Source organism: Neofelis nebulosa, chromosome 10 (genome assembly GCF_028018385.1).
Source record: "Neofelis nebulosa isolate mNeoNeb1 chromosome 10, mNeoNeb1.pri, whole genome shotgun sequence".
NCBI lineage: Eukaryota > Metazoa > Chordata > Mammalia > Carnivora > Felidae > Neofelis > Neofelis nebulosa.
This window is the reverse complement of record NC_080791.1, coordinates 107,817,188-107,830,306: the sequence shown is the minus strand read 5'-3', so window position 1 is coordinate 107,830,306 and position 13,119 is coordinate 107,817,188. Positions and strand designations below refer to the sequence as shown.

Here is a 13,119-nt window from a genome sequence, read left to right as displayed (position 1 = left end):
TTCTCCCATCCTGTTCTGATCTCTCCCCACTGCCTGTCCCTCCTCTGCCACCCCTACCAATCCCCCCGCCCGCCAGGCCGCCAGCTGACCATCTTCAACAGCCAGGCTGCCATCAAGATCGGGGGCCGGGACCAGGGCCGTCCCTTCCAGGGCCAGGTGTCCGGCCTCTACTACAATGGGCTTAAGGTGCTGGCGCTGGCCGCCGAGAGCGACCCCAATGTGCGGACCGAGGGCCACCTGCGCCTGGTGGGGGAGGGGCCGTCCGTGCTGCTCAGCGCGGAGACCACGGCCACCACCCTGCTGGCCGACATGGCCACCACCATCATGGAGACCACCACCACCATGGCCACCACTACCACGCGCCGGGGCCGCTCCCCCACACTGAGGGACAGCACCACCCAGGTGAGGGCCTTTGGGCTGACAGACAAGGAGTGAGACTTTGGCTGGGGGAGAGGGCCGATGCCCACGTAGCCACCGGGGCGCCCCGGAGAGGGCCTGGGGGGTCTGGCGGGATCCCGGAGGCCTGCCACCTCATCCTTGTCACAGTGATGGTTCAGGTGAGGTGGGAAAGGTCTCCTTCCGTGAAGCGGCCTTTGCCCTGGTGACCAGGGATGCTGTATATGGGAGGGTGGGCACTGTTTCTAGGGACCACTCCCAGGGCCAAGGGGGAGTTTGGTACTCCAGCTAGACCAGGCAAGACCGCCCTACCCAAGACGGAGGAAGTGTGGACTGGGGTGAGGGTGGAATGAGCCCATCTGCCTGCCCCATAACAAAGGCCATGCCCAGTGCTGTGTGGGCAGCGAGAGAGAGATGGATGGAGCCAGGACGGCTCTGGGCAGGGCACGTAGGTGACGGCCCTGGAGGGGCTAGAAGCCCAGCTGGTGGCGGCCCCGCCCCTGGAGGCTGGTGGAGGCCCGGAGCGGCGTCTCCCTGATTGCTGGTGCCCTTGCAGGGGGACCGCAAGCCCGTCCTCCGCCTGCGACCTTGAGCAGGTGCCACCACGTAGCAGGCCTCGGTGCCCTCTATGGCTGTGGGTGTGAGGGGGTGTGGGTACAGACGGTTGCCTGGTGCTTCGCCCCCCACACTGCCTGCCTCGCCTGCTCAGGTGCTCTCTCTAGATCAGGTCAAGCCCAAGTGACTTGAGTCTATCTTCTCTTATACCTGGAGGGGGTGGTACCTGGGGGTGAGGCTGTGCTGGGGCAGGACAGGCCCGGCTTTGCTGGTGCCAAAAGCCAACGGAGCACGTGTGACTCACAGAGGCAACTTGGGGGCCTGGCTGAGTTTTCTAGCTCTTGCCATCAATGACTGTCGGCCCAGGGAGGGATCACACCTGGCATGGTAGACCGTATTTAATCACCCTGGCCCCGCGGCCCGAGCCACCTCTGTCCCCCATTGCCCGTGGCTGTCGGGCCTCTGTGCCTGGAGAGAGCGCTGTCCTCCCCGGGGCGAGGGAGAGGTCGAGGGGGGGGGGGCGGCCAGGGGGCCGCGCCCCGAGTCCCCCGCCAGCCTGCCTTCAGCATCTGTAAATGAGGGCCGGACTCGATGAGCACTAAATCCCCTCCTCCCTCCCAGTCCGTGTGTAGGGGGGCCTGGCACTGGCTGACGGCCTCATCCGGGCACGAGCGAGAAGTCTGCACCCCCTTCCCCTCTGCCTTTGCTGCCAAGAGAAGTTGGGGGACCCGAATGCCAGACCTCGCCCCAGGGAGCGGGGAGCCCCGGGAGAAAGGCCTGGCCCTACCCAAGATTGGACAGTGACAGTGCCCGGCGCCCATGGGCAAGAGAGGCCCACCAGTCTCAGTGGGAAGGGGATGGGCAGGCCATCCAGGTGGAAGGGAGGTGGGGGGGCCCTAGGGGCCACAGCTATGCTGGAGAAGCCCCCGCAGGACGGACTCGTGCTGAGGGGCCAGGGTGCAGAAGGAAAATCAGCGATCTGAAGATGAGGGGGTGGGGGGAGGGGCAGGGTGGAGAAGAGGCACCCCTCCCCACCCCAGACTCCTCCCACCCTTGGCCTTCAGCAGCCTTCTCCCCACATCCCGCAGTCTCCTGGGCTCCCTTCCCGCCTGGACTCTGGGTTTCCCCGCTTGGGTCTCCTCCCCAGCGCACCCTGAGCGCACTCCCCTCCCCGCCCCTTACATTTCGCTCATCTTGGGGATTCTCTTTCTCTGCAATCAGGAGGAGAGAAAATGCTGACAAAGTCGTCTCCAGTTGTCATGGCAACCACAGCCCTAATTACTGTGTGCAGCCTGGTTCCGGGCTCTGGGAAGGGGACTGGGAGAGAGATGGGGGTGGGGGGGGGGTAGTGAGGGTGGAGCCAAGAACCACCCCTCCCAACCCCCCACCCTAGGCCCTGCTCCCCGTCTCTGCCTGTGCTGGCCTCCGGTGGCCCCCACGCCTTATCTCCCCCCTGCCCCGGGGCCCCCTTGCTCCAGCCCTGCACCCCCAGGTCCAACGTCCAGCCTCCCTGGCTTCCTAGAAATAAAAGACACATGTGCTGGCTCACCGACCCCCAGGAGCTGGGCAGCTGCTGCAGGGCGGGTGGTGTCCAGCCTCGCTCTGCACATCCGGGGGGAGGCCCTCGGCGGCCATCCAACCACGGGCCAGGGTGTGTGTCTTAGCCCAGGAGCCGTCTCCTGTGTGGTCCCACTCAAGAGGTGGCTTTGGGACCTGTTGACCCACCCGCGAACCTTCTTCTCCCCCCCGCCCCACCCTTCCTCTCGCCCCCAGAACACAGATGACCTCTTGGTGGCCTCTGCTGAGTGTCCGAGTGACGACGAGGACCTGGAGGAGTGTGAGCCCAGTACTGGTGAGTGCCTTTCCCCCCTCCCCTGCCCCGGGCCCGGGTGACGCTGATGGGAGGGGGGCGACTGTCCCTGCCACCTGGCCCAAGCCCACAGGGCCTGCTGCCAGGCCTTCACTTGCCCTGATAGCTTCCTCTGCCTTCCTGCCATTCCCCTCCAGGTCCCTCCAATTGTCCCTCTGGCAAGGCCGTTTCTGGCCTTTTGGTACCCCAGCCCTCCGAGTTAGTGAGGTCCTTAGCTTGGGATCCTGGGGTTGAGGGCCAAGGAATGCTGGGAGGGAAAGAGGGGGACTTTTCCCCGAGAAAGATGAATAACTACAGCTCCCATGAGTCTTTATGGGGTGCGAGCTGGGGGTGGGGTAGGAGCGGGAGCGCAGGCCTAGGAACTACAACTCCCATCAGCTCTTGAGTCCAGAACTACAACTCCCATCAGCTCTTGGGTCCAGAACTGCAACTCCCATCAGTCCCTGAGGCCTGATTTTCCCTGGGTCAGTAGTAGAGGAGACCTCCGCTGGATCCAGAACCCTCCTCATTCCCAGTCTCAGGGAGGTGGCCAGACACTCTGCCAGGCCAAGTTGGGGCAGTCATACCACACGGCAGCTCTGTGCCAGGCAGTGAGTGGGCTGGGGCAGGGCAGGGTAGGAGATGTGCCCCTAGCCAGACATGTGACCCCTGAGGAGCTTGGGACCTGAGGTCTGGTCTAGATTTCTAGAGGGGCAGTTGCTCTAACAGGAGAGCAGGTGCTGGGAGGAAAGGCTTCCCGGGGGTGGCATTCCAGGCCTCTGCTGGATCCTTCCAGCTGGAGAGCTGGGCTCGGCCCCAGCGAGAGACCAGGTTGGCAAAGCAAGGGTGGGCCTTGAGTGCCAACTGAGAAGTGCGGGGTATGGAGTGGCATAGTGGGTGCGAGGGCTGCTCAGCTGAGCAGATTGGGGGTGGCTGAGAGGAGCCAGGGGGAGGAGCTGGGGTCCTGAGGAGCTGAGGTCCTGGTGCTTACGCCTGGCAGCGGGAACGGAGGAAGGACTGAATGTGGCCAGATTTCCCAGGAAGGGATCGTGGGATCCGGTGGTGGCCTGGATGAGCTTGTGGGAACCTCATCCCTTGCTTGGGTTTCCAGAAACTTCTGGTTACCTTGCAGTGGGTAGCACCTGGGCTCTGGAGGTTGGGGCAGATGCCTGCGGGGTTGGCGACCGTGATGGGGTCGGGGGGGGGGCAGTCTCACTGGGGGCATAGCTTGTGAATCCAGCCTGGCGGGGGGGCGGTCTGCCAGTCCCAGAGGAGACGCTCAAGCTGAGGGTAGGCTGCAACCATGGAAGGAGTGTGGGGAGAGCAAGAGACACCACGGAGCCTTGGGGCAGAGGCTCAGGTTCCAGAGACCAATGGTAGGGGGAGAGCCGGGGCACAGGCCCCCAGGCCCCACAGGCCAGAGCTGAAGAGCGTTGTTTGGTGGTCCAGGGCCCTGAGGCGCGTGGGGGAGCTGCAGGCTGTTGGGCTGCAAAGGCCTCCCCATCCACAGCCGAGAGCTGGTGCTTTCTGGAACAGACGCTGTCCACTGCGGGGAGGCCCCTCTGCTGGTGGGGGGGGGGGGGCCATCTGGCTGCATCCCACTAGGCGATCTCAGCTCAGGGACACACCTTCATGCTCTGCCGTTGCTTTGGGAGGTTCTGGGCATCTGGCAGCTTCCACGCAGCACTCTCCCCCTCAACCCTGCTTTACCTCCTCTACCCAGTCAGTTACTGGGGTTTCCCGTATACGGAAGCAGCTCCCCTAGCCCGGACCTGCCGAAAGGGGCCGTGATGATCAGCTCCATGAGAGAGCCCTGGGATAGGACTCCGGGGACACAGGGCTGTGTGGGTCTTGAGAAAAGAGCACTTGGCCCCATCACATGTGTTTGCACGCATGTGCTCACTCCGGGGGGTGGGGGGGAGGGACTGTGGGATGAGAGGAGGGGTCTGCTCTCCCTGGACCCCGTGGAGGGGAGTGTGGGGCCACACGGCCACCCGCAGGGACAGGCAGTGCATACTGGGCCACACCGGGGCCACACACTCCCCGAGGTTCGAACTTGCCAGCCGCCACCTGGAGTCTTGTCAGGGGCCTGGATGTGACGGAGGCTAAGTCGCTGAGTGCGTGCACCGGTTGGCCGAGCTCCCTTAGGCTGTGTTGGGACGAGGGAGTAAAGGGGAGCTGAGGTAGGCAGGTTGGCCGCCCTCCCTGGATCAGAGGGCCAAGCCCCTGAGGGGAGGGTGGAGGGTAGAGGAGGACTAGAAGCCAGTTGGTGGGGGGGAGGTTAGGGAGAGGCTGGTGGACAGCCTGGCACCGGGCTTTGAAAATAAGGGCAGAGTGTACGCATAAGCCTCCAGAGGAGACCGACAGAAGCCAGAGGTTCTCCCCCAGGTGTGCGTGGCACGTGTGTGTATTTCCATACGCACACCCGTCCCATATGCTTCAGGTTGGAGTTTTATCCTGATGGGAGGCCAGGCAAAGACCAAGATGACTCCAGAGCCCCTCAGGCTGATCTAGACCATGCCACCCGCCCCATCTACCGAGAAAGGGGACTCCAGCCAGAGGCCCTCTTGTGCCCCGGGTGCAGGGAGGCTGTTCTCTAGCACAGGGCCGGGCCTCCTTGGGCTCCGAGGTCAGTGTTAGAGGAGGAGGCAGCCTGGCTAGAGACAGTGGCTACCCAGGGACCGACCCCAGGGACCCCAGGCCGTTGGCATCCCTCCCACCTGCCAGATCCCCCTCCCTGGGTCCAGATGTCAAGCCTGGGATCATCCCCACTCGCTTTCCACCCTTCCTCTCCACTTGGGCCCCTTCCCAGACCCCAGGCCCCACTCCTCCTTCCCGTAGCTCGGTGAGATCATCGTCCAACACGGTTATTTCACGTGAGGTTGGCAAGCCAGTCAAAGAAGGGTATGGATTGATGGGCACCATGTTTTCATTCTTTTGAGAGGGAGTGCCTTCAGCGGGGGCGTGCTCTGCATCGTGGGGAATGTGGCCCACCACCCCTCGCTGTCTTCGCCAGCCTGACCCGCACATTAGGGTATGGTGCCCTGTGGGGATCTGAGTTTGCACCCCTTGAGGCACCGAGGAAGGGCGCACACGGACTCAGATCCACAGCGGCACACGTTTACATGCGTGCACACGTGTCTGAGCAGGGGCGCACGCACGTACATCCGTGCACATACACTTAGGGATCTACCGGCAAGCTCACGCACACCCACTTGCACAGGTGTGAATACGTCCAAACCTGGACGGTCACAGGCCGTTCGCGCCTCAGACCAAAGGAGGCGCACACACGCTTAGATCTAAAGAGACACGTGTCGTCCGTAACACACAGACACACGGCTACCGAGACCCACAGAAGCACAAACCCATACAGCCGCGTGTCATGGCTCCACCCAAGTCCACACTCATGTTCGGGCCTCCCGTGTCCTGCCAGTAAGTTCGCACAAACCCATACAGGTGCCAGGTCTTAACAGAGACGCATGCATATTCAGAGCGTGTTCAGCAAGTTCGCTTTCCCATCCGTGCGCTTGGGGCTCCCAAAACACCCACATAGGCTTGGGCTCCCAGGTGCCACGCCACAGAGCCACGCCCGTGTGCACGCAGAAGGCACCTGTGTGCTGAGACCCGCACGTGGGCACGTTCTCAGAGGTAGGCTGTGTGCACCCAGACCCAGGGGTCCACACACGTTCACACGGTTGTTTACGCCCGCACCTGCAGCCCTCCTATTGCCCTGTGAGAGGGGACCCTCAGAGCTCCGCCTTAGCTCAGACAGAGGCTCATGCTTACATTCATACCCACGTGTTCAGAGGCACGCGCACACACGCGCACACACTCAGAGACACGTACATTCAGATTCACCCATGCTTGGAGACATACACATGGTCGGACCCTTCAAGGCATACACACTCGTACGGAGTCCTGCAGTGGTGTTTACACGCGCACGCGCACACACACACACACACACACACACACACACACACGTCTACACTGGCCCGCACGGGCACCCACGGATACCGATGCCCTTACTCGTATGCTCAGATGTCCACATGAGCTGCTCACAGATGGGCTCGTATCCTCGGGCCGCACATACGTGTTCAGACCCAATAAAACACATGCCTCTGTGTTCACACGCAGGTGAGCACATGCCGCTGTTCAGACCCCCGAGGGCACACACATGCGCGAGCACTCAGATTCATGTAAGCCCCCCACGTGACTCAGACCCACAGACCCAGCTCTTGCGCTTACCCCGTGTGGGCACGACCCTTCGGAGGCTTTGCGCCCATGCATACGTACGGGAGACCCTCAGAGGCCGGATCCCACAGACGCGGGCGCACGCGCTCAGACCCACACATCTAGCTCAGAATTCACAGAAGCACAAATGAGCTCACATTCCAGAGTTTCTTAAGATAACACCACTTGCCATGATAGATCACCTCCACAGCACCTGTGGTTTAATACGTAGAAATTTATTTCTCCTCCACAAGCCCTCGCCCAGGGCCTGGCCTTCCGTCTGGAAGCCACACGGTCCCCACCAGGTGAGGTCCCGAGTTGCGGAAGGTGACCCACGGTGGGGTCACGCGCGGGTGGGTTCTACTGGCCAGGGTGGAGAGGGGCGCTCGTTGCTTGCGCCGATTCTGCCCGCGGCCATCCGGAGCTCAGTCTCCTGGCCCCGGCTCAGCTTCCAGGAAGGCTGGGAGGTATGGCCTTGCCGTGCCCCCGGGGAGGAAGCAGAAACAGATGCGGTGAGCAGACCAGCTAGCGATTTCTGTGTCCAGTGTGGCCTCTGGGTCACCAACAGTCCATTTCACTCTTTCTCACACCCGCAGAGCACGCCTCCCCCCCCCCCCAAGGGAGACACCCTGAAGCCTCACCCCCTCAGGGCTGTCACCGCAAAGGGGAGGGTGTCTGGGAGATGGCGGCCCACTTGGTTGGGTCCAGACTTGCTCCTGGGTGTCCACATGTGGTCTGGATCCCCGTGAACTAAAAGGGTAATCGATCTCACGGACCACAAGCTCAGCCCCGCCCCGAACCCAGTGGGCCAGAGTCAGCTATCACAGTAAAACCTGTCATGCAAAAAAAGAGAAGAATGGAAAACCCCCCAAGACCCCTAGTTCTAAGCCTTGAGGAAATCCAGCCCCCCCTGCAGTGGGTGAGACTCCACCCCTGCGGTGGGGAACTTTCTTCCTTAACCCCCGTCCTCTACTGTCTTCGAGAAACTCCCTCTCCTTGGTTTGTGGCCCTGGTGCTGCCTCTGTGAAGGGCCTCCCGGTTCTTATCCTCCGTGGCCTCCTCGGAAGTGGGTGTTGGGAAAACGTCCTCCTTGGGGACTCGGCCCACTTCCTGCCCCTGCATATTTGGGGGCCCAGAGGTGGTTTCTCAGGCTCCAGCAGTCAAAGCGGCTGCCCTCAGAGTTCTTTCCCAGACACACTTGCGAAGCCCGTCTATTTCCGTGTTGCTCTGATCATGGGTTCAGAGCCTGTCTCTTCATTTAGCGATGACGCTTCTGAAGGCCTTCGAAACAGCAGGTGGGGAGGCCACACCCTCCATCTGATCTGTGAGGCGAGGCCGAGGCCTCCTTGTGCAGGTAGACGTCTCACGGGGTCATTGTCCCTCACAGCCATCTTTGGTCTCTCTCGCGATTTGTAGTTTGGAAGCATCGGCTCTCTGGACGCTTGGCAAGCCCCGTGTTTCCGGGCTGTCTCTGTTGCCTTCGTCTCTGCTTGCAAAGCCCCCACTCACTCTTGCCTAACTCAGTCTTCTTATGATGCATTACCGAAAGCCGAAAGGAAAAGGCGGCATCGTCACCCCAACTTTCCTGGCACGTTCCCTTGGGGCCTCAGCCTCCGCCGGCGCACGCTCTGCCCCGTAGGGCATCACAAGCAGAGGCTGGAACCCAATGTCCCGCATCGTACGCTGCTTCATCTTTCCAGCCCTTTCCCTGGCTTGTTACCTGAAGCCCACGGGTTTTGGGGGCACACAGGTCTGGTTCGGCATCCGTACTTGTGAAGGCAACATGTGTTTCTGTAACAGATAACCCCCAGATCTCAGTGGTTTCTTCCAGGGAAGCATCTCACTCAAGTGAAAGCCCACCAGGGGGCTTCCCCATCAGCAGGTGGCTCCACCCCAAGGGGCGCTTTGGGAATCCAGCCTCCTTCCATCCCTGTAGCTCCTCCGTACTCAGCAGGCAGTTTGCGAGGTCCCTGGAAGGAGGGGAAAGGGCACGCACCCGCACCCACCCGCACCCGGGAGACTCATGGGCGGCTACTGGCAGCGGCCCCTGCTCAGTCATACGGCCACACCTACTTGTAAGGGGTGCTGGGAAATGTAGTCTTGCAGCCCAGGAGAAGGAGACCATGAGTTTGGGGAAAGAGGCATTCACAGAGGCCTGCCTCCCACGCTGGGACCCACGGGGGCAGGCTCACGGGCTCGCGGTGGGGCATTCACGCATGCGCACAGGAGTTCAGACCCAGGCTCAGAAGCGGGTGGACCCAGGCACAGCCAGGGGCTCGCTTACACGCACACGTCTGTGCACATTCCCTGACGCTCATGTGCTCAGATCCGTTGAGGTTCGTGTGCACACGATGCCCAGGTGCACAGGAACAGACTCTGAGGGGTGCGTTCCTGCACACACACACACACACACACACACACACCCGATACGCATCCGCTCTGACCTTGAATCCGCCTTGACGCTTGCCATTGGCTGCGCTGGTGTTTCCGGGTGGGGCGGGGCGCCATCTTCCAGGTCACTGCACGCAGCTGGGCACAGGTTGTTGTCTACTGGAACAGGTGAGTAAGGGCTGAAATCTAGCCAGTGCTCTCTGCTCACGAAGCTGCGTGTCCTGGTCCCTGGAGCAGGGCCGTGGCCTCCAGGAAGCCAGAGTACCTTTTTCTAATTGTGTAAAGAGAAGCTATTCGCCAAGTGTGCGTGCAGGTCTGTGGCCACACTGAGGGGCTGCCTTTTTGCGAACCCACACGAAACGCCCTGTGGGCTAGTGGCTTTCTTGCCGTCACAGCCTGGGCAGGCACCCCGCGCTGGCGGACGGGGCCTCAGCCAGCCGATTGCTCAGTCTGTGACACCCAACCTCAGTGCTAGGTGCTCTTTTGGGAGTAGGCACGTCCTGCTTGGGTGGGAATGGGGTTCTTGGGTACATTTCCGGTCAGGAGTCGCTGTGCCCTGAAGGCAGAAAGGGCTCAGCTTGCTGGTCTCCTTGGCCAGAATGGAATTCTCTTTAGTAAGTGGGACTGACAAGTCCTGGCATTCAACTTAGGAGTTGGGTGGGGGGTGGGGGGGCTTCTGTGATCCGTGCTCCTGTGAGTATTTTTCCCAAGTGCTGTAGCAGCCTGAGGTGGGGGAGGGGCGGGAAGCTGCCTAGGGTCCTTCTCAGACTCCCGGGAGCACCCCATCCCAATGTACAGCCTTGTAGAGCTGGACCCGGGGTCCCAGGCACCCCAAGTCTTCCTCAAACGCCCAGTGGGAAGGGGAGCCCCTGGTTGGACTTTCACAGTGAGGAGTCTCTGAGGGGTCCTCCCTTCCTCCAGAGCCTGCTAACTCCTCGCCAGGACAAGCTCGCTGGACCCTGGACCAGTGAACGACCCCAGGGAAACCCAGTGCCCTATGTTACATGCGGCTTGCCTGCCACAGAGCCAGTTCGGCTTTGATCGAATGTGGGGGAAGGAAGACAGCGCGGGGTCTTGACAGCGTGTTATCTTGTGGGGACAGCAGGAGCTGTGGGGTGAGGAGACGGAGGCTGGGGTGCAGGGCCATGAGAAGGGGGCACCGAGGGGCAGTTGTGGTGGTGTGGAGGATGTGGGTGAGGGTGGGACACCCTCAGGAGACGCTGTCAAAGCCTTGGACAGAGAAGGGCCCAAGGAAAGCTCCCAGAGAAGCTGGGGACACAGGGATGGGGCTGAGACCCAGATATGGAGGCCAGGACACAGCTGGGGTTGAAGGGCAGGGGCGAGAGTCAAGGTGACCAGGCCTGGGAGGGCTCTGGAGCCTGGGAGACGCTGCACAGGGGGAACTGCACAGGCCGAACTCAGCAGTGCTGCTCTGTGTGGGTCAGGGGAGGAAGGGTGTTCAAAACCCAGTTGTTCTGGCCCGTGAGGGGCTCCCACCCCATCCCCAGATACCTAGCCTGGCCGGGCCCAGAGGAAATGCCTGGTGAGTATTCCTCCCCTTCCCTTGGTCAAAACACGATGATCCCCCGCACCAGGCCCAGTCCTGGGTGCTAGGCCTTGAACCTTCCCTAGCAGTGAGCCCAAACCAGAGGCCTTTCTTGGGAGAGGAGGTATTTGGCCGGACTCGAAGCACGAGTGAAATATTAGCAGGGGCGAGGTGTTCTGAACGGAAGGCAAAGGTCAGGAAGAGGGCCGGTGGTGTGGCCCAGCAGGGAGAGGAACTGTGCCGTGACAGGACACAGGCTGCCAGCCTCCCCCTAAGAGCTGGGAGCTGAATGTGCCCTTTACCCAGGGACCAGGGTGCTGGGCCATCCATGGTGGGTCCAGGGCTCAGGAGGGGATGGGGAGATCAATTATTCATCCACAGGCAGGAGGTCCACAAGAGCCAGACCTTGGCCTCACCCTGGGCCTGGAGCCCAATGCCCTAATTTTATAGATGAGGAAGCTGAGGCCCAGAGCGTGACAGAATCTTGTCCGTGGTCACACAGTAATTAATGACAGAACAGGTCTGTGGCCTCCCAGGTTAACAAGCCAAGAGTCAAACAGATTACTGCAGGCATGGGGAGGATGAATCAGGCCTTGCCAGGCTCCTTGTGAGAACTTGACCCTTCCCTGGTCTCTGAGAGCCACAGAAAGGACTGGAGAGTCCATTTGTTCACCTTGCCTGATGCAGACACCGAGTGACCTTGGGAAGTCCTCCCCACCCCGGGCCTCAGCATCCTCTTCCATAAAAAGCTAACTTTGGACGGTCCCAGCTCCACAGAACATGCTTGTCTGCTTTGGGCTCAGTTTTTCAGTGTGGCTGAGCCCCTGGAGGGCCAGGTGCCCTGGGGCTTCACAATGTGGGGTGCAGGTGAGCCCTGGCCCCGGGGGAGATGGGAGCCTGGTGGGAGGAGCAGCCTGGGGAGCTAGGCAAGGCTACGAGTTCAATGGCAAGATCTTGGCTGTGGCAGGCTAGGGTGGCCAAGGACAGCTCTGCCAGATTTTGTCGGAGCTTGGGATCGGAAGGATCAACAGACACAGAGGCTTAGGGAGCAGGAGCAGGAGAGCAGGCTTAGGGGCAGGGAGCAGGAAAAGAGACGCCAAGATGTGGCAGTGACACATGGCCGGCCGTGGCTGCAGTGGGGCAGGCAGGGCCTGGGAGTGGAGCCCCCGGGGTGCTTCCTCTGGAGGGGATAGGGGGCTTAGGGCCCGATCTGTGAAAACCATGCCCTGCAGAGACCAGGGAGAAGCACTCAGATGGGGGCAGGGCTTGGGTGTAGGACGAGCTAGAGAGGAAATCTCCAGCCCCAACCAGGCCCAGAGGTGTCCCTCTAAGAGGAGAGAGCCCTCCCAGACCTAGACCTAGACCTAGAGCCTCCTAGACCTAGACTCCAGCTGGATCTACCCCACACCAGTGGGATGCAGTATTTGCCAGAGGGGCAGTGGGCTGATGAGGGTTGTCAAGTTGTTGACCCCGGGTCTGATGGGAATTGCAGTCTGTGCCCCACCCCTCCCCCGGCTCCAAGGGCTAATGGGAGTTGTAGTTCTCACCCTTTGGGGCTGATGGGAATTGCAGTTTATGCCCAGGGTACCAGTTAATAGACCTAAGGGAGAAAGGGAGGAGACCTAATCACCGCCCCCCAACCTTCCCGACTAGTCCCCCCCCACCCCCACCCCGGGCCCTATATTAGCAAGTGCTTCCTTCCCAGATGGCTGTGTATGTATTTTCTTTTCTTTTTTTGCTTTCTTCTTCTTTCCGTTGTTTTATTATTGTTTTAAGAATAATAAGAGGGCCAGAGGCAGTCAAGCCCTGGTCAGGTCCTGGCGGCCCATGGGGGTTCTGGGGAGGGGGAGGGGGGAAGCCAGTGGGGGTCAGAGGTGGAGGGTAAAGAAAGAGGAAGTTGGGGAATTAGGGTTAGCGCAGGAGTCGTGTGTTCCTGTCCACCTCCCTCCCTCCCTCCGTCCCTCCTTCCCTCCCCCCCCCCCACCGCCTTCCCACCTCCCTGCCTCCACAGGGCTTCTCACACCCTCTCCCAGAGTCCTATGCTACAAGACCCTCCTCCAGCCTGTCCCCTCCTTGCCCACTCTTTCTCGTGGACTTTGTCACCTCCCACCTCAGTTTTCTCTTCTTCCCATGGCCAGCCTGCAATTAACCT

General features: G+C 61.2%; 1 protein-coding gene across 34 annotated transcripts in view; it reads left to right on the top strand.

Moving 5' to 3' along the window:
• The window catches only part of NRXN2 (neurexin 2), a 109,515-nt gene that overhangs the window by 94,100 nt on the left and 2,296 nt on the right, over positions 1-13,119 (top strand). For all 34 annotated transcript variants that reach the window (XM_058689507.1, XM_058689510.1, XM_058689505.1 and 31 more), the window contains 2 exons: positions 77-402; positions 2,725-2,803. In XM_058689507.1, the coding sequence (XP_058545490.1) occupies positions 77-402; positions 2,725-2,803 (405 nt within the window). The remainder of the gene's footprint in view (positions 1-76; positions 403-2,724; positions 2,804-13,119) is intronic.